This window comes from Plectropomus leopardus, chromosome 10, assembly GCF_026936395.1.
Source record: "Plectropomus leopardus strain MGB_pleo_1.0 chromosome 10, ASM2693639v1, whole genome shotgun sequence".
Taxonomy (NCBI): Eukaryota; Metazoa; Chordata; class Actinopteri; order Perciformes; family Serranidae; genus Plectropomus; species Plectropomus leopardus.
In genome coordinates this window covers 25282165-25302928 of record NC_142185.1, presented here as the reverse complement: position 1 = coordinate 25302928, position 20764 = coordinate 25282165, and the positions used below count along the sequence as shown (strand labels likewise).

General features: G+C 39.8%; 1 protein-coding gene across 3 annotated transcripts; it reads left to right on the top strand.

Annotated features, from left to right (window-relative positions):
• The first annotated feature begins 3465 nt into the window (after positions 1-3465).
• On the top strand, positions 3466-20589 carry rev1 (REV1 DNA directed polymerase). 3 transcript variants are annotated; one of them, XM_042494499.2, is made up of 22 exons: positions 3466-3771; positions 5250-5325; positions 6412-6544; positions 7642-7810; positions 8143-8655; positions 9584-10425; positions 11382-11480; positions 11586-11702; positions 12375-12492; positions 12582-12710; positions 13060-13214; positions 13301-13420; positions 13511-13731; positions 14485-14657; positions 14778-14995; positions 15077-15270; positions 15354-15626; positions 16462-16561; positions 16681-16886; positions 16964-17114; positions 17218-17320; positions 17856-20589. In XM_042494499.2, the coding sequence occupies exons 2-22, from the start codon at positions 5260-5262 to the stop codon at positions 17965-17967; spliced, it is 4212 nt and encodes a 1403-aa protein (XP_042350433.2). In that variant the 5' UTR covers positions 3466-3771; positions 5250-5259; the 3' UTR covers positions 17968-20589. The 3 variants fall into 3 exon arrangements, with proteins under 3 accessions (XP_042350433.2, XP_042350432.2, XP_042350431.2); XM_042494498.2 differs by having other exon boundaries at positions 16678-16886; XM_042494497.2 differs by having other exon boundaries at positions 14778-15270; positions 16678-16886.
• Positions 20590-20764: the final 175 nt, after the last annotated feature.

The window sequence follows — 20764 nt, the reverse complement described above, 5'->3', positions numbered from 1 at the left end:
TCTGTGGATTGGGACATTCTTCAAATCAACAGCCTATGAATCCCATTTTTTGTTTTGTTTGACCCCGTGAAAGGGTTAGCCTGACTAAAACTGAATTGTAGTGTTATTATTTTTAATTATTTAAATTGCTAAAATATGCAGTCAGCTAAGAGCTATGAAAGTGACATTTTACAGAGCGGGCCTAAAGGACACAGACCCAGGGGCCCAAAGTGTCAGGGGCCCCCCTGGAGTTCACCTGCAAAATGTCACTTAGGCCCTTTTTACTCTAGTTATATCTTTGAAAAACACAGCTCACTCGGTATTTGGACTTGGACTAAGGTGCTGTAGCCGAGTTGTTATCAAGTCACATCCCCACACTCAAATCTGTCCAAAAATCATGTTTACTGTGCTTGTATAGTGATTTTTGCACGGATTTAAGTGTGCGAATGTGCTTTTTTTCACTATTTTTATTCTGGCTATAGGACCACTACAGAGTCCCTTCTTTATGCTGCCTTTACATTTTTACACAGAAACATATTAAGCTGGCATGCTGGCATCCCAGAGGCAAAAAAGGCATATGACAGGCATGATGTTTAACACAACAGTTTGGGCCTCTAGTGTGACATATAACATACATGTTAGCAGCACTTTCTAAACAATAACAACATGGCATTAACAGTCGTTTACTGCCCTGTTATAAAGCGGCTGATCTTGTCCTCTGTTCAGAGGGTAAGAAGCTTCCGTATCTTATTGTTTTCCCAATATGCAGACATTCACGGACGCTGTTTTTCTGTGATTTAGCCACTAGCTGCTTCTCTGGGTTTTTAAATCTCCCGCAGTTGGTTGCATGCAAACCACATTGTCAAAATGTCATGTAGATCATCTCAGGATTACAAACAAGGATGCAACAAAATACACAAAGTGATCCCATTTCCTGTTGTACCTGCAGCAAACCTGGGCTCTATATGCACACGTCTCTCCCTGAAACTATTAGACCAATAACAATCACCCACCAATGTTGGGAAGAAGCTCCAGAGTATCCTGCTCTGATTGTGTCTTTTTTTATGTTTCATTCCACTGATCATACCTTTGTTGGAAGGGTTGATCTTTAAATCAATCATGCATGTGTTAATGTATCAGTGCATTTGTCTTGGAAAGAAAAAGGATCCTGTATTTCCTTTCTCTTTCTCTCTGTCTTTATTTTTTTCCATTTCTGCCACACAAAAAAAGACACACTACAGCTGTGAGTGACTGTTTGAGTCAGACTCATTAGTCGGTCCAGTTGTGCGGAGATCTCCATCCCTCTCCCTCCTTCTCTTGTGCATCCATCAATCACTCTCAAACTCTCCATCACTGCAACTATACTTCCTGCTGCTGCACCGACACCGGCGTCGTGCATGAAACTTCAGCATCCGATGTCTGGTACCATAGCAACAGAGAACCACCAATAAGGGGGGCTCTTCGGGACACGACGAGACTTGGGTCAACAGCATCAGAACCCGGTTTATTGCCAAGTAGGTTTACACATAAAAGGAATAATAAAAATAAAATAAAATAAATAATAATAATAGGCAAGAAAATACATTTTAAAAAATGTGCAAAATAAAAAAAATATAGAAAATATACTTATAATTTCAGCTGCTTCCTTAATGCTATAAAGCTAATAGATCACGTGTCATCAGCCCAAATCAAATCAGCCGCTAAAATGCAGGTAGTGTTTTGGCTCACTGTCCGCGTGACCTTATTTCACTCCACCGCGAGCAGCTGTCAAACGTGAACAGCCGCGACATAACATTCAAATGTGCTATTTTTAAATATTTTTGCTTTACATTTATGTGTTGTTTTTTTTTTTTATCGCTGGAGCAGACCAACGTGTTCACAGCCTGCCGTTACGCCGCTGGCTCGTTCATTCTGCACGTGCCTCTGCGTCACGGCCGTTAGTACCCGTGTGCCGGGCCGTCTGAGGACAACCGTACTCCGAGCCAGACAGTCCAAAAAAATCCAGACTGGAGCTTTTGATCGACTGTCTACCGCAGAAGAGCGGGCGGTGTGGGCGTCCTGAGAGCACAAAACTCCCGATTTAAGCCACAGAGACACATTTTCAAAGGTGATCAATCTGCGAGAGAGCGATAACCAAAGATTTACACCAAACAGCTTCACACCGACGGCTCTCCTGATCACGTCGAGCCTCGATGAGTAAATCGGTGTGAAAGTAACAGAGTGGGTGGTTTTAAAAACTGTACAAAGCTTCCCAAGAGCTGTTACAGTCATTTCAGGTGACATGCACTCAGTTGCCCGCATAGTGGCAGCATTAACAACTTGATGCTAAAAACAAGAAGCCGGGGACGAGCTGCGTCAAGTTAGCTACAAAAAGCTACAAGAAAACAGGAAGCTCTGCGCACATTGTTTTTCAATATAAAACTCGGTTTTGTTTTGTTTTGCCCCACACATACACGTTACTATTCTGAATTTGACAAGCCAATGGGTAATGGTCAGACTAAAATACAACAACAAAAGTATAATCAATATAAATTATGTGCCATTAAACATAATTTTCTTATTATTGTATTATAAAAGTGTGGGGAAAGTTGTTTTTGAACTGTAATAGGTTTTATAATACCAGATAAATGGTAAATGGACTATACTTGTATAGCGCTTTTCTAGTCTTATTGACCACTCAAAGCGCTTTCACACTACATGTCACGTTCACCCATTCACACACACATTCACACACTGGTGGCCGAGGCTACCATACAAGGTGCCACCTGCTACTCAGTAATCATTCACACACACACTCACACTCTGATGACGCAGCATCAGGAGCAATTTGGGGTTCAGTATCTTGCCCAAGGATACTTCGACATGTTGTCCAGAGGAGCTGGGGATCGAACCGCTGACCTTCCAATTACGACCCACTCTACCTCTGAGCCACAGCCGCCCCACAATACCCTATTATAAGCAATGTAACAATTTGCAGTTACTTTATCAAAGTAATAAAACTCACAAAATTGTATTACTTTTTGATTTCTTTTCTAACAAATGTTTTAATGTGGGCAATAAAGTACAAAATGTCCGTAAACAGAGTATGCCAAAAGAGAGCATTCCTGCACAGCAAAACCATGCAATGCAACCGATACCAATACCGATTATTAATAGTTAATGAAACCGATATACATTTACAAAATCTATCCTTCAAAATTTATAACATGGAACATAAGCAACTCCAACACAAAACTTTAATTACCTTTATCCCATTCTGACACCTTATTTGCATTTTTTAATTAATTAATTTTATTGGGGACTATTAAAGTAAAACACTGATACGGATATCTGTCAAAATGCCAAATATCGACTCCGATAATCTGTTGACCCCTATTCAAAACATTCATTCAATTTTACCCCTCTCATTGACAATTCGAATCGAATGTTTTATTTTGAAAAACTTCTCCGGAACCACCGTGTTTCTTCTTCTTCGCTTGACGCTCAGAGAGAAAAGGGAAAGCAGAGGACTGAGGCGGTAGAAATGGAGAGCAAAAGGACTGGGAGGGAGAGCGTAAACGTTGAAGAGACATGGCGTGGCAGCAACGCAGAATAAGGGGATCTCAGTTCACCAAAAGGAGTTCACGAAACAACAGAGCCGAGGCTGAGGAGTCGAGCTAACAGTCTGGACGATTTCCATTTCGCTTTGCTTTGGTCTTTTGCCTCGAAATCAGCGCGCACATAACGTTTGTGTCGCTCAGTATCTGCAGAGAGAAGTCTGTGGCGAACAACCCAGTCTGACAGGATAAAAAGGTAAAAACAAGTGACTTCTGTTAGCCAACAACCACTCAGCACTGTTGTTTGTTTACAGATTAACACCGAATTGAAGTTACAAAGTCAGATAGAGTGCCTATTGTTTGCTAGCTGCTTTTGCCAGCATTGTTCGTGAGTGCAGTCAACACACTTATATTTTTTTTGCTGGCATGAATTGACACGATAATACGGTCGTGTCGTGGCGCAGTTACATGTTCGATTAACTAGCAGAGCGTCGCTTTAGAGAGGCTAAGCTAACTTACTGTTAGCAGCTACATGAAATAATGTGACAAAGTGCCACATGGGGCTCTGTTGTAACCTACCTGTCAATGGCTGAAGACCTGTCCGGGCATGCCCTTGGACTCAACACTGAGCGCAAAACCAGTATCCTACCAGTCATGCAAAATTTAAATTAAACCACAGTAATACATTCACAGCACAACCTCCATATATATTAGCTATTGCCGGTGCTTTTCTTTGTCATTTGGCTTGCACCCGAGAAAGATTTGTAGACTAGCAGCACTCAGGAAATGCTTACTTCTCCAAAAATGTATTAACCTTATCAATAAGTTGGCTGTTGAAATGACTGGTAAACATTTAGGGACTGTTCGTTATTTATGAGAGGGGAGCGGGTGGTGCAAAGAGGAGGAGGCACGTGTGATAATGATTTCAAACACTGGGAAGTGAATTTGTTTGTTTATTATGGCTCAGGAGAGGGGCATACAAATTAATTATATTATATTTTATATATTGTATAGACTCGTACTTTTATATTTTATATTTTTTATATGTTATTATTTATATTATTTATATATATTATATTTATTTATATTTTATATTTTTTTATTGCATCTTCTATTTTATCTGTTTTTTTTTGTTTTTTTTTCTATATTTATGTTGCACCAACCCACCAGAACAAATTCCTCGTATTGTGTTAACTATACCTGGCAATAACTCTTTTTCTGATTCTGATTCTGATTCTGATTCTGAAAATGGTTCTATTTTATTGTTATTTACTGCTAATTTTTGTTATTCATCATAGTCCGAAACTTGCAAAACATAAATTATTATTGGATTTTTACATTTCTAAAGGTCCTTGGACATATTATGTGACAAATGCTTCTTTTAGATTAAAATACAATCTGAGCATTAAAAAACCATAAGAGTATTTTTTATAAATCAAATAACTAATTAATGGTGTAGAGAGGATCAAAAAAAGACTACCCCCCCAACAAAGTCTCACCCTAGCCACTCCCCTCCTCTGAAAAGTCCGTTATCTGATTAGTTTTGACAGCCAGCATCATTTCAGGATGAATGAGAAGTTATTTGTGTGCATCACAAAGGCATTTATCCTCTAAATAGTTCTAAAAATAACCCCATCACTTACCAAAGCACTAAACTGTGTGCAGTTTAGAGTCTGAACCCAGATGGACCTTGTATGACTCAGTATCGATAATTGGCTCCTCTTGTGCTTTCAGGTAGCTCAATATGAGTCGAGATGGGTGGGCAAAGAAGAGAGCCTATGCCAGTGGTGACAATGGTTGGGCTGAGAGGGTGAGTATCTGTCCTGTCATCATAAATAACAATGTAAGGCAGAGATGACCCCAGTTTGAGGACATGACTGCTCTGAAGACAAGGCACGTTTTGTACACGAGGGCAAATCAAAGTGTTTTCTATAAAAAATATTAAAAGATACAGATTCTCAATAAAAGAGATAAGATGAGATATAAAAGGCAAAAAATAATCACTAAATCATGTAAAAAAATAAAATAAAAACCACCATTAAAATAGCAAAAGTGCAGACAAGAGGTGCAAAGATAAGATTATTGAAATTTATATAAAATACAATTTCAAATATGTTTTCATTCATTAGTGGGTGGAGAAGGCAGTGTAAAGGAAAAGGGTATGCTTTAAGGCTGTCTGAGAAGTGTAACCTTATGGGAGATAGTTGAATGCAGCTGTTAATGCTGTGTTGGGAGAAATGCAAAAATATATGACTTGGTTTATCTATAGTGAGATGCACAGTGTCACTGGGAAACTGGAAAGGAACCACCCTGTTTTTCTACACCCCCTGCAATTTCATTAAAGCAGCTAAGAGCCTGAAGCAGATCAGTAGTCACTGTCTAATTAGCTAAATGCTACACTGCCAGACAAAGCTTTAACACGGCTTAGGAGCTGCGTATAAGCCCAATAACATCCCATAATAACAGTAGTATCACCATAGGGGGAAGACAGTAATTTGACAATATCTAATATGTGTATAGCTGAAGAGGTAAAGTATTTTTTAAAGCCCTAATGTACACACAGCAACATGTATGTGTTATGTATGTGAATCTATAAAGGAAAAAAAATGAAATATATATATATATATAATTAAAACAATGTTTTTCAAATCTTCAGCACATTAATTGACAATGAAAATAATTGTTAATGGCAGCCCTGATATTGACATTGAATGGCCAAACATCATTTTTTGGGCATTATTTAGCAAACCACAAACTTACATACCATGTATATGTGGCAGGAATATGACTTGACATGAACTGTCCTAAGTGGTCGTTTTAGCAGCGGGATTCGGCAGGCACAGTTGTGAATGATTTTCTAACCTTATTCTGTCACTGCTCTCCTTTATGTTTGCAGGGAGGTTACATGGCTGCCAAAGTTTCTAAGCTGGATGAGCAGTTTAAACTCGATGCCCCCAGAGAAAAACAGAAGGACGGTGCATGCTCCAACATTTTCAGTGGAGTGGCCATCTATGTCAATGGATACACAGGTAACCCCATGCTATAGAGTATCTGTAATTTTACAAATCCCTAGTTTGTCTCTCTTCTCCCCTTCGTAATTTTTTTGTTTGTTTAATATTTCTATTGAACAATATGGCACATTATAAAAGATGTAGTTACAATACAGCAGTAAGAGACACAGTAAAAAAAGCACTTAGACATTTACTCAGATATACATATGTACATATATACATACACATACTTACATAAAAATATATAATCTCTGTACTGTGCATCTCGATAGGTCGACAAAAAAGCAAGCCATACTTTGCAGTGTTATTTTTTTCTGAACAAAATACAAGGTAGATGAAAAAGGAAAGAAAAAGAATCCACCTCATAATTTTATCAGATGGTCCTTAAGACAGAAGGGTAATTTACTGTATATGTTTTCCAAGAATGACCCAGATAAGTATTTTTCTCTGTGATTTTACCTAATACTAACTTTCTTTCTTTTTTTTGGTAAACTTTATTTTCAGATTTTCAAGTTATTAAACAGACATGCTGAAAACACAAAAAACCACAGCAGAGAACATAGTAATAATAATAGTTAAATGTAGTCTATCATATGATGAAAATTTCACTTTTTTTTCTGATTTATGTGCATTCATATGCAGATTTTTGTTCATAGAGATTAGCTGAAATGCTGTCTGGACCTGTCTCAAGTTGCTCATCAAACTGTAAACAGTAAGCAGCACATGGAAGAGGAGGTCTTTGCCCACATATCCTCTGGCTACACCAGCCTCACTGAAATGCTCTGATGAGTCTGTAATTCTTTCGACGGTATGATTATGTAAATATTTATTGTCATTAGCATATCAATCGTTAGTAATGCAAAAGGAAAAAAAAATCCAAAATGGGTTACAGAGCTCGGTGTACTTGTTAAAAAAATGTAGATTTTTTCTTCACTTTTCATAGGTACTGGTTCATGTGAATACTGGCTCTATTTTTTCTTAACACGTGTATATGTTTCCTGTGTTTGTGACGTTTTGTGCAGCTCTATAAGTAGGACTTTTGTTTAGATTCTTAATTATTAATGATAATTAATGATTCTTAATTATTTTTTCTTTGTTTGCCTGTTTGTGAGCAGAGCCCAGTTCAGATGAGCTACGCAGACTGATGATGCTGCACGGCGGCCAGTTCCACGTCTACTACTCTCGCTCCAAGACCACACACATCATCGCCAATAACTTGCCAAACAGCAAAATTCAGGAGCTCAAAGGGGAAAAGATCATCAAGCCAGACTGGATCACTGACAGGTAGTTATATTGAATATTTTCCCTGACGACCTAACGAAGAGGCAGAACAGGAGGCAGGTCAGCTCAAGACAGGAAAACACAGATGCAGCTGGTGCAATAAAAGACGAAATTAAAACGTCACAGTATGTACAGGACTCCAGACAAGCTAATTTAAAAACAGGTGCAGTGATCAGAAAATACAGATTTTACTGAATCAATAAAGGAGGAATGAAAGTGTGGAGTTTTAGCAGGTGTGTGATTGGAGCATGTTTTTGCTTATTTAGTATTGTGACTGTGAAATGAATCACTGTGAAATGAATCACTGTTTTTATGTTGTCATCTGTTTAAAACAGTATCAAGGCTGGGCGTCTCCTGCCTTACCTGCAGTACCAGCTTTACACTAAACACAAGGGTCCACTCTTCCCTGGCATGACTCTGCGCCAGACGTCAGAGATGGCAGGACCCAGTCACAACCTGCTTCAGCCAAACGTCCATCAAAAGCTTCACCTGCCACAGCTCAGCGTTCAGCACTCTGTACTCAAGCAGGAGCAGTCCTCGTCCAGCTGCCAGAATAACTCAACCCCAAAACCCAGCCACAGTCGACTCAACCAAGACAACATCCAACCTCAGTCCATCCAGCAAAACTCTGCAGCACAGTTCATTAACCCCCGACCAAGTCACATGGCGTCCACTTACCTCAATGCACACGCTCAACACCTGCTTTCTAATCCGAGCCCCAAAAAGCACCTACAGTCTACTCTTCAAACACCTCACACTAATCTCCAGCAGCAGAGAGCTAGCCAACCACAACCTCAGATCAAGTCTTCTTGCAACAGCGCCCAGAGTGGCTGCAAGGAATTAAAAATGTGAGTATGCAAACTTTTCTAAACTTTAAGTAGAGATTATCGAGTTTTTGCTCACAGAATTGGAACATCTTGTCACATTAAAGATATACTACGCAGGATAGTTGGTTACTTTTTGTAAAAACGGTCATGAGTAAAAATGAAAGCTTCGCTACCGTCTGGCGATTCACCAAAGCAGCAACCTCCAGTTACTTCAGTGGCCTCTTGAGGCTGGCTCCGGTGAGTGAGTCAGTCTCCATATGGACCTGCACTTGTAAATAGACCTGCATTTGTATAGCAATATCTAGTTGTAAATAATCATAATCACGCGTACACGATCTGCATGGACATTTTAGTCTCAGTGTTGTGTATTTTTACAGAAACAGATTGCTCTTAGTCTTTGATAGCTTGCATTATAGCGGCAACGTCACATCCACTATGTTTTGCAGTATATGGATTCGTCTCTCTATGTTTGCATGTTTGCTGCTTACACTCTGAAATTTGATTGCAGCCTTTTACTAAAGCCCTGACCTCATGTCAGTGTTGTGGGGGTACACACTCTTTCTTCTCTGTGTTTGGGATGTTCAGGGGCGTGTACAGAGGTTGTGTCCTTGCTGCAGCAGAGGCAGGTTCGACTCCAACCTGCAGTAAGGGGGAGAAAGGGGGAAATAGAGGGGATGACATGCAGCAAACTGCATGTCATCCCCCCTCTCCCCCTTTCATGCTTTAGCTGTCCTATACACAATAAAGGCAAAAAACAGAAAAAAAAATCTTTAAAAAAAGGAAGTGCAGGCTGAGGGCAGAGTTACTGCAGAAATATACACTACTGCATACTTCTAGTGGGTCATAAGTTATGACTGAAAGGGATTACTTATGTCATTGTTTTGTTGGAAAATGTATCTTTTACTCTTGTTCAGTAAGACGTCTCCTCTTTTCTCTCTTCATCTCACAGAAACGGATCACTGCAGACCTCATTGGATGTGATGAGCCATTCAAAAATGAATGAAATGCACGAGTGTGGCAAAGAAGATCCTCTCCCACAGGTGCTGAAGGAAACCCACCTGACAAACGGACACACTCACCTTGTTAATGGTGCCTTAAAGCCAGAGGATCTGTCCCCTGTTACAGATGAACTCTCTGATGACAAGGAACTGCCTCAATGCAGACTCAAGAGTTCAGAGGATAAACCCCAGAGTCCTCCAGTGCAGTATCAGAGCAAACCTGACCCCTATGAGTTCCCCCACAGTCCTCCAAAGCAGTCCGATAAGTCTCCTGTCTTTCAGAAGCAATCCACCTCACATGGAGCCAATGAGCAGAGACCTAAACCTCCACCACCCTCCTACCAGGAGGCTGTAAAAGCCACCGAAAGCCAACTAATCCCAAAACAGTTTCAGCCATCCCGTCAAGTTGATTCAAGTCCAGAAAAGACTCCTCTTTCACCTGAGTCTCGCTCCCTTTCACATTCTCCAATCCGACTCAATGGAAGTCACCACAATGCCTTCTCATCTGATCCTGCGACGCCAAACACGACCAGCGCCACAGCCAAACCAGAGCCCCCCTCTGAGAAGTCTTCATTGTCATCGAAGTCTTCAGCACAGCTGCTGGCCCAGACAGGCGGTTTGATCTCTGAGTTCTACTCTCACTCACGTTTACACCAGATCTCCACATGGAGGTCGGGCTTCTCTGAGTATGTCAATGAGCTGCACAGCAAGCGAAAAGCAGCGGGGGGCGCCTCCTTCCCTGGGAAAGATAGACTGAGGAAATCTGCGGCCCAGCGCTCTGCTGATAGTCGAGGTAGGAAAGGAAGGCTCATTTCATTGTTTTTTCTCATACAATCCTGCCTGCTAAAACCGCAACTCTTCCAGATAAGGTTCAGACAGACACAGTATTATCACTTCATTCCTCTTTCTCAATTTCACTGTGTGTAAAGACATCTTTAAAAATGGGGTAAATCATCATGAATAAGCAAAGAAGCACTCCTAAGATCTAGAAGTCCATGTTCTAGTACTGAAATAATAACAAAATGTTCTCTGCGATTTCAGATATTGACAATATCTGCAGGGTTCCTGTGGATCCTTAACAAGTCTTAAAAGGCATTGATCGAATTAATCTAAAAATAAGGCCCTAATTTGTATTAAAATGACAAATTAATCTTACAAAGGTCTTAAAATGCTCAGACATTGGAAGTAGGATTTTATGAATCTTTTTTTCTAACATTTCAATGTAAAATCTCAAAATACCTTGTAATAACTATTTCTGATGAAATAGTTTAGTAAAGTCATCTTTAACTCGTCATTATGGGAATCAAGTAGTCCAATCTCACGTGCAGAATCAGAAACACAAAATCTCCAAGAAAACTGACCAGAAGTGCCAGATTTTTCCTTCTACTCTTGGTAAAACAAATAGATACATTTTTTATTATATAATGGTTTTATTGTCTTTGTTGTTTGCACTGGACAAGAAACATAATGTTTTATGTTGAAATAAGCATTTGTGCAAAATAAAACTGTCCTTCAATTTTGGTTATTAGAAGTTCGGTCTTAAACTTAAGTCCAAGTGACATTAAAAAGCCTTAAATATTACTTTACTCAAGCTGCAGGAACCCTGTATCTGTGTTTCTGTTAATTTAGGAGGTTGCCACAGTACTTGTGTTGCATGTGTATTCCCCTTTCAGTTAAATCGGACTTAGATGCTGTGTTCATGCCTTTTTGTAAAGCTCTCCTCTAATGATCTGGTATGTATTTATTCAGGTACGTCAACAACCTCAAGTATCAAATCTTGTATTCTTCATGTGGACATGGACTGTTTCTTCGTGTCTGTGGGGATCCGACATCGACCAGATCTCAAAGGTAAGACGCCTTTTGTTTGTTTGTGTGCTGCCAGTGAAACGTGCTCATAGAATACTCTCATACATCCAGTCAGTGCTGCTTGCTGACTTCATGGTTGTCTTGCAGGGAAGCCAGTAGCTGTGACCAGTAACCGTGGACAGGGCCGAGTGCCCCTGAGGCCCGGGGCCCACCCTCTGCTGGAGCAGCAGTACTACCAGAATAAACATATTCATCCTCAATCCGGTGAGATCGTCATACCCCAGGGTTCCTGCAGATCCTTAAAAAGTCTTAAAAGGCATTGAAATTCTAAATGTAAAAATAATGCCTTAATTGGTATTAAATTGACAAAAATTAATCTTTCAAAAGTCTGAAAATGCTCAGACATAGGAAGTAAGATATATGAATCATTTTTTCTCACATTGCATTGTAAAATCTCAAAATAATAATTAACATCCTTTTTTTTGTTCAGTAATTTAATACATTCCTTTTCTTCAACTCATGATGGGAATCAAAGCTTTGGGATCTCACATGCAGAGTGAGAAATACCAAATGGCCCAGAAAAAGGCCAAGAAATACCAGATATTTCCCACTTGTTAATGTTAAATGTGAACAGCAGATCATTTACATTTTTATGGATTATCACGTATTATCACGATCGTATGTCACATTTGATATACTTGATAGTGGTTTCGGGATTTTGGTGTTCTCTCTCCTCAACTCATGGTGTGACATTTGTGTTTTAGATTTGGGATTTTTAGTTGTTTAATTTTCAGATTCATTCAGATTATAACAATTTAGCACCAAGCACCAGTTTAACACTACTATTTTTCCAAAAAACACATTTTATTTATCACTGCATTTTGCTGTACATCTCTTGCTTTATTTGGCTAAGATTGCCCTTGTTCTGCCCCTCAGATGAAGATTTACACAGAACTCCTTCACAAGAGAGTCCGGAGTCACACACCAACGGAGTCAACCAGGATGCTTCCACTCTCTCTATGGCAGAGATCGCATCCTGCAGTTACGAGGCCAGGTAAGATATAAACACACGCTCATGACATTTATATTAAACAGCCCAAATATCTGCATTTTGTACTAAGTGGAATCGGTTGTCTCTCACAGGCAGGCAGGCGTCAGAAATGGGATGTTTTTTGGCAAAGCAAAGCAGCTGTGTCCCTCGCTGCAGTCTGTCCCGTATGATTTTGAGGCTTATAAAGAGGTGGCGCTCACCATGTATGAGACTCTGGCCAGGTAAGAAGACCTCCCTGCTGGATCTGAATTTAAATCCCTTCACATAACTTTATTTTATGGGTAAGCATTTCTGAATATTTAATATGTAGCTGGATTTTATCATCCCTCCTTGGCCATTTTATTGTACTTTTTTAAGCTTTATGTTTTCCCCTGGTGCTTTTATGTTTTTATGATCCTTCTGTTGTTTGCATTTTATTTTATTACTGTTTTATTGTTGTTTTTGGATTTATGTGCTTGTTTTTTTTTCTAAAGAACACATAAGCTTGTTAAGAAAAGTGCCATATAAATAAAGTTTATTATATCATTATAATCACCTAAAGCACACCTTCTCGTGTATTTGTTTTTGCAGTTACACCCACGACATTGAAGCTCTGAGCTGTGATGAAGTGTTGATAGACGGCTCTTCTCTTTTGGCCGAGTTGGGCATCAACCCAGAAGATCTGGCGAGTGCGATCAGAGCGGACATCAAGGAGAAAACGGGATGCTGTGCTTCAGTGGGCATGGGTGAGTTGATGTGCATCTCATGCTGTAAAATACATCAAGACAGCGAGCCTGTTTTACAAACTCAAACTGACTGCTCATCTGTTCAGGGTCCAACATCCTGCTGGCTCGGCTGGCGACCCGCAAGGCCAAGCCAGACGGGCAGCACCTCTTAAAGTCTGAGGAGGTGGATGATTTTATCCGGGACCTGCCTGTGACCAGCTTACCAGGTAGATACAGCTCCACCTGCTGGTCATCACCATCAGCATGCAGTTCTTTGTTGTAGTAAATATTTGATTATTTGTCATTTCTCTCTGTAGGTGTTGGGCCTGTTATGGGCAGGAAGCTGGCTGCTATGGGTGTGAGGTCATGTGGGGACCTCCAGCAGGTGTCTCTGTCTCAGCTGCAAAAGAAGTTTGGTCCTCGGACCGGACAAACCCTGTTCCGCTTCTGCAGGGGCCTCGATGACCGGCCCGTCCGCTACGAGAAGGAGAGGAAGTCGGTCTCTGCTGAGATGAACTACAACATCCGTTTTACGAAGGTTAGACCTGCTTTCATTCTCCTGTGCTATATTCTGTTCCATGTTTTTGCATTTTGTACTTTCTTTCTTTCTTTCTCTCTGTATTTCTTTCTTTCTTTGTGTATTTCTTTCATATATCTTTCCTTTTTTTGTCTGTTCTCTGTTTTTTCTTTCGCATGTCTTTCTTTCTGTATTTCTTTCTGTCTTTATTTCTTTCTTTCTGTATTTCTTCCTGCACTTTATTCTTTGTCTGTATTTTTTTTAATTTTTAGTTTTTATTTATTTCTGTATTTATTTGTTTCCTATTGTATTTTTGTTCTTATTTTTTTCTGTATTTCTTCATATTTCTTTTATCTTTCTTTCTCTTTTTTTCTTTTGTTAAAGAATCTTTTTTATACTTGGTTTCTTATAAACAACAGCCAGAACTAATGAGTATAAATTCTCCTTATTACTCTGTTATTTCACCGCTCAACTCTGAAACTTAAGTAACTAACTTCTTTCCTTATTTTTCTTTTTGTTTTTCTTATTATTCACTAAACTTTTTTTAACTCAAATTCTCACATTTTTCCTCCTGTATTTATTTATTTTTTTTTTTTTTTATTATGTGTGGTTTTTTTTTTAATCTTGTGTGTATAGCTGTGTGTTGTGTTTATTACCACTGCGCCAAATCCAATCTCCCCTCAGGGACAAATAAAGGTCTTGAATCTTTAAGTCTTCCCTGTGTTTCCCACCTGTGTCTCTCTAACCCTCATGTCTCTCTTCTTCTGTGACAAGGTTGATGAGGCAGAGTCTTTCTTGACAAACTTGGCCATGGAGGTGCAAAAACGTTTACGCGAAGCGGGGCTGCGAGGTCGCAGAGTTACCCTTAAGGTCATGGTTCGCAAGGTTGGAGCGCCGCTGGAGCCGGCTAAATACGGTGGTCATGGCATATGTGATAATCTAGCCAGGTAGGAAAGAGACTGTAATCCCTGAATGTTACAAGAGATTGATGAATGTCCTTTAACAGTTGCTTGTCCGTGTCATTATGTCTCTGTAGACTCATCTGTGTCTGTCCCCTCTTCCCTCAGGACTGTGATGCTCGCTCAGTCCACTGACAGCGGTCAGCTGATTGCCGCTGCGGTCATCAAGCTGTTCCACGCCATGAAGTTGCAGGTTCAGGACATGAGAGGGGTCGGCATCCAGGTTCAGCTTCTTGATGGACATAACTCTGTCCCCCAGGACTCCATGGGCCCGGGGACACGCTCCATCAAAGACATGTTGCTTGTTGCCAAATCCAGCAACAAAGGTTTGTGTAAAGTCTTTGTGTTTCAGTTTATGTCTCTGTTGTTGTCTGTGAAATCTGTTAACTTTAAAATCAACGTTACAGATGCTGCCGACAACAACACACATCAAGAAAAGACTTCCTCAAACACGGACGTGTCATCTCGCTCCTCTTCCCATCCTCTGTCCTCTCCTGAGCCGGTCCCAGGGACGAGCAGAGACCAGCAGGCGTGCAGACAAACTCCAAAAAATTCTCGAGCACGTCTCAACTTCAGTATTGAGGTCCCCTCTCCTTCGCAGGTAAAGACGTGAAGAAAATGTCCGATTGATTAAACAGAAGCAGAAATATTTTCGACAACTTCTGTTTCTTCATGATGTCAAAGGTGGACCGCTCTGTGTTGGAGGCGTTGCCCGCAGAACTGAGAGAACAAGTGGAGCAGTCGTGGACTAATCGCGATAGGAGACCAAGTAACCGTCAGTCACCCAGTCCACAGCCCTCCGCTCCTCCGCCTCCATCTCTGAAATCTCGTCCTCCTGCCCCCGGTCCTGCTCCTGGTCCTGCTCTCTACACTCCACCTGTAGGGACGTTGCTTCTCCAGATTCCAAACCAGCCAGACAGTCCAGGAATTGTACTGGAACTACCAAACTTCTCACAGGTAAAGATGTAACCGTTTTAGATTCTGCCTTTTCTAAATAATCGATTTATCTGTCAAAAGCCCAAATTGTCACAGAAAAATGTGCACATTTGATATGGGGTCTGTTAAAGAAATTAGATGCATTTAATCCTTAAACATACAATATGTAATTTTCTGCTGCTTCTGCTGGTCTCTTAATCAAAACAATAACAAAAGTCAGAGCAGTGACATCATTTGCAGTCAGTTTCTCATGATTAGGATTCCTTCAGTGTTCATAGTTTGGCCGAGTTTTACCTGCAGCAGAATTATTTGTGGAGGTCTCTTCCTCTCCAGAACAGACAGAGCTGATGATTTAAACTGATATTTAAACAATAAATTAGTTTCATGTTAAACAGTGTTTCGCACTTACTGCTGGGTGTAGCAGATGCTGGAGCCAAGCTGCCACTTTTCCTCATCCTTCATCCAATTAAAACATGCAGTGAAAAACAACCAAGATCTAAAAAGTTTATCATTAAAATGTGGCTTAAACCTGAATAAAAAGTTAGTTTATGATAGCATCTGGCAGACTGCCCGGACTCATGCGCAAAATGAATATGACGCTACTGACAGGCAACATCGATCAAATGACACGGATCGTGTCCTTCAATAAAATTACAGATTTGTCAGGATTTGGGATGTTTGGGATAATGTAAATACACAACTGAAAAATTACATATTAGAAAAGTTTCATATCATATCTGTAAGAGGCGCCTTTACTGAAAGGATAAAAGCTTTTCACCTGTGTGCAAATAAGTCTCACACTGTACAAAGCTGATGTCACTGTTTGAGAGTTTGTCTCTTCGTTTTCGGACTGCAGGTTGATCCTGATGTATTTGCTGCCCTTCCCAAAGAGCTCCAGGATGAACTGAAGTCTGCCTACAACCGTGTAACAAACGTCCAGCCCCAGACAAAAATGTGTAAGTCTCAAAGTGAAGTAGTGGTAAATTGACGTATTTTGCTTTTGCTTTTTTAATCCTACTATTATCAGGAATCCTATTCTTTTTATATCACATTTTTCTTCTTGGTGTCTCAGCAGCAGAGCAGAAGAATCCATTGTTGCAGCTAAAACAGTCAGGACTCGGAGTCGGCATTGGTCGGGTGAAGCGGCACTACAAGAGAAAAAATGCAGGGAGTCCTGTTAAAAAAGGTCCTTCTCCTCTGAAGAAGCGTCACGTGACAAACAGCCCGGCCAAAACCCTGCCATCTCCTATGAAACCACGGGAACCGATGAACATTTTAAAGGTGAGCCAAGAACATGAAGATGGTGGCACTATGTGAAGGTAGACACTTTATGACTGACACTTGTTTTCCCCTCCCAGACGGAAAACGGTCCCTCCACATCGAGCTCAGACCCAGACATCCCGGAGTCTCTGTCCAAATTCATTCCTCGCCCTGCTCCAGCGTTGGCTGGAGCCTATGACCTAACGGACATTAAAACACTCCTACGAGAATGGGTCACCACCATAACAGGTATACGTTGAAGAACAGCTCTGTTAGTTAGTTAGTAGTTGCCTACTAATGCACATGTCTATGTTGTCATGCATTTAAAATACTTTTTCAAATTTTTGGTTAGAACCCATGGAGGAGGACATCCTGCAGGTGGTGAAATACTGCACTGATCTGATCGAGGATAAAGATCTGGAGAAGCTGGATTTGATTATAAAATACATGAAAAGGTATGCCACGGTCTAATAAACATAATAATATTTATTTTTATATCACCTTTTATGCATAAAATGCAGATCAAAGTGCTTTACGTGCTAAAAATTAAAACCTAACAATATAGAGAAATATATATTTATAAATATAAAATAAATCAAATCATTAAACAGCACATGGGTACCATAACTCTGGAAATAAGTTGCAAACAAGCCAAGAGGTGGAAAACAAATATTAAACATCAAAAGTCTCAACGCTAAAGGTGCATAAAAAGCATAAAGTAGGTTTATTAGAAATAACAACCATAATACGTGAAAAAATAAATGGAAGGTGGAATTAATTAAAAGCAAGAGCAGAAATGGGTCTTGAGCTGCTTCTTAAAACTAACTTCAAACTCTTGACTGACGCTGCATCTCTTATTTGTATGGGCGGTCTGTTCCAGCTGTTGGTGCATAAAAACAGAACTGTACTTTTTGCCCTCCATACCACCTCCTACCTCCCTTTCTGTTTTGTTTCGATTTTTTATGTTGCCTTTTGATCCTCTCCCTGCAGGCTCATGCAGCAGTCGGTGGAGTCGGTTTGGAGCATGGCTTTCGACTTCATCGTTGACAACGTGCAGGTGGTTGTGCAGCAGGCGTATGGTAGCACCCTGAAGGTAGCGTGAAGAGGGAGGAGTCACTGTTTTCGGCGTGTGTCACCACTGCACCAACACTTCTTGTTTTGATACCTTCACAAGGTCATTGGCAAAAGAAATTATGACGTCTAAGTAATGATGAAATCATCTTCCTTCTCTTAGCATCACAATGAGAGTGAGAATTGTACTCGCGCGCACACACACGCACACACACACACACACGATATCAGACAGTGTTACAAGAGCCATGACAGTATTAAATGAGAGCTTGAACAGTGCTTTATTTTCTGTACTTGCTCTTTTAAAAGACAAGTAACACATACTGAGAGGCAGGAAATATACCTAGAATCTACTCACCAAAACTCAGAACAGAGAAAATCGTAGCAGTTTTTTCGCTAATTCATCATTTCATGTGGAGTTTTTTTTTATAAATATGTGAAATTTTATATAATGTTTATTTGTTTTTTTGCCGACATTGCTAAATAAATTTCCATCCTGATGAGTGTTTCCCATAGATACAGTCAGTGGTCATAGTTTAGGGGTCGTGGTGAGTGTGGAGGAGTTAGCAAGAGGGAAAACTGTCCTTTCCTCCAGGCTTTAAATGCTGTGAAACCGTACGTTTTATTTTTTATTTTAAACTCATGTAAGATACACTATTCCACTTACTTAACATAATCTCAGTACCCTACAGCCATTAACGCTATCATGAAATAGACTAGCTTAATGTTTTATTGAATTTCGTGCACATTTCAAGACAATAGAGCAGCACTAACATTACTCAGCACTATTCGCCTATGTTTTGAAAATATAATGTTATCGTGCAGGACTTTTTAAGCCCTAGAGCAGAAACAGCCTTGACAACAACCCACCAGACTCCATTTAAATAAAAAGTAATTTTAGCATGTATAGTCAGCATATTTTCACATTCAACGGGGTGAATTACAAGTTTATTTCAGCAAAATCAGATTTGGTGATTGTTCGAGAGTAGAAAGAACAATTTAAACTGTTTATTTAAATTGAGTCTGGTGGGTTTGACGAAAACGATTTTAGGGCTGTCTGTGGTCGAAAAGGATCTCAACAAAAAGGTCTATCTTGTCAAACTATTGAAAAAATAATCTGAGTCCGTCAGTGGCAAAAGCAAGCACTTGTAGTGGGCATAAATTGATGGCGTAAATATGCCCAGAGTGGTTGCATTGCAGCCTGTTTTGCAGCTGCTGTTGCTTTATGCTGGACCAGTTTCAAAAAATGTCAAAAATTATTTGATTATTTGACGTGCAGAAAGCCGCACAGCAACTCCTCAATGTGGTATCATTTGCTTTGTTTTCCCCCTCAGTGTAAAAGGATGTGATATTGTGTGAATGTTTCCATAAATACTGACTGTATCTATCTGAAATAGCAGTGGACTTTATGTGTTGCTAAGGTTTAAATAATGTTAAACAGGTGCATTCTCAGCTTTTTCTTTTCCATGTATGCAGTTACATCAGTCAGTGTTTAAAACAATGACTGTAGTAAACACAATTATCATGTTAAACTGCAACACACCTTTTAGCAATTTTATAATTAGTCGTGTAGCACTCCTCATCAGACATCAGACTTATGATAATACCAGAAATTGTAGGAATAAAATATCTTTCATCAACGCTTCTTTGGTGCTCCATGCCACTTGTACTGACCTGTGAACTATCTACGACTGCTGTGTCACAAAAAAGCAAACAAAATATAGCCTGCTGCGTACAGAAGTATCTCTTTTCTCGTCTCTCTTGCAAAAAAAAAGTGCCAAACCCTGTTATTATAGTATGTAAATAATGTTTTTAAAGATACTTGTTAAAAGTTTTAAAAGAAAAGATGTGCGTGGAGGGGTTTACCTCTTGTATTGTTTACATGTAGTGAATTCTTAGTAACTGTCTTTAAATTGTAAAATCTTCTCGCTCTTTAATTGTTCGTGTCAGAAGCTGGCCAAAGCTCTTCACGTGAGGTTAACTGTTGATTCTCAGTAGCACTCTGACTCGGGAAGATGTTGACAGGGGTTATGGCAATCAATAAGTAGCCTATGCAGTTCCTTTTTTTCACTAGCAAGTGAGATGTCCCTACGAGATAATGTAACGTTTCATACAGCCTTTGTATCCGGAGTGAATCTTTTCTATTGTGTTTACCAGTTTCACAAATCTGAATATTGGGATAATGCAGAGAAACTGGTGACGGGATTTTTAAAACTCAACATGTGTGTACTTCATACTTTGGAGACATTTGTATGGCTTGTGGCTACATCGCTGTGTTCCTGTGAAGTTAACTTTCATGATTGGTGATTCGAAGTTCTCGGCTGGCTGGCTTGTGATCTCACCATGACGTGCGTGTGGTTGACAAGTTTGTTTAAAGCAGTATCCACGATATGCAAACCAAATCTATCTTGTCTTTTTTTCTTTTCTTTTTTCTTCAACTTGTTGAAATGAATGTAATTCAGAATGTGCAAGTCGTCTCCGCTCACTATCAAGCTTCTCTTCACCTGTCATATCTTTCCAGAAGGGAATGGCCAGAAGTTAAAAATTGGCCAGTCTTGTCTTCTCTAAACTGGCTTGTGCCTGAAGACCTGAAGCTGTGAACCTGTTTGTAAGTTTTCTAAATCTTGGTAATAAACTGTAAACTCTGTATTAATTTATACGTCTTTGTCATTATTACAGCCTGAGTAGTAGAGCCCTTATACAGACAAACCTTAAAAACTTCAGACAAGAAGCCACTGCATTTTCATCACTTTAGGATACCAAGGAAATACAATTTACTGACCGAAGATTTTTGATTATTTTCACCGGTATTTGTGGTTTATAAAATT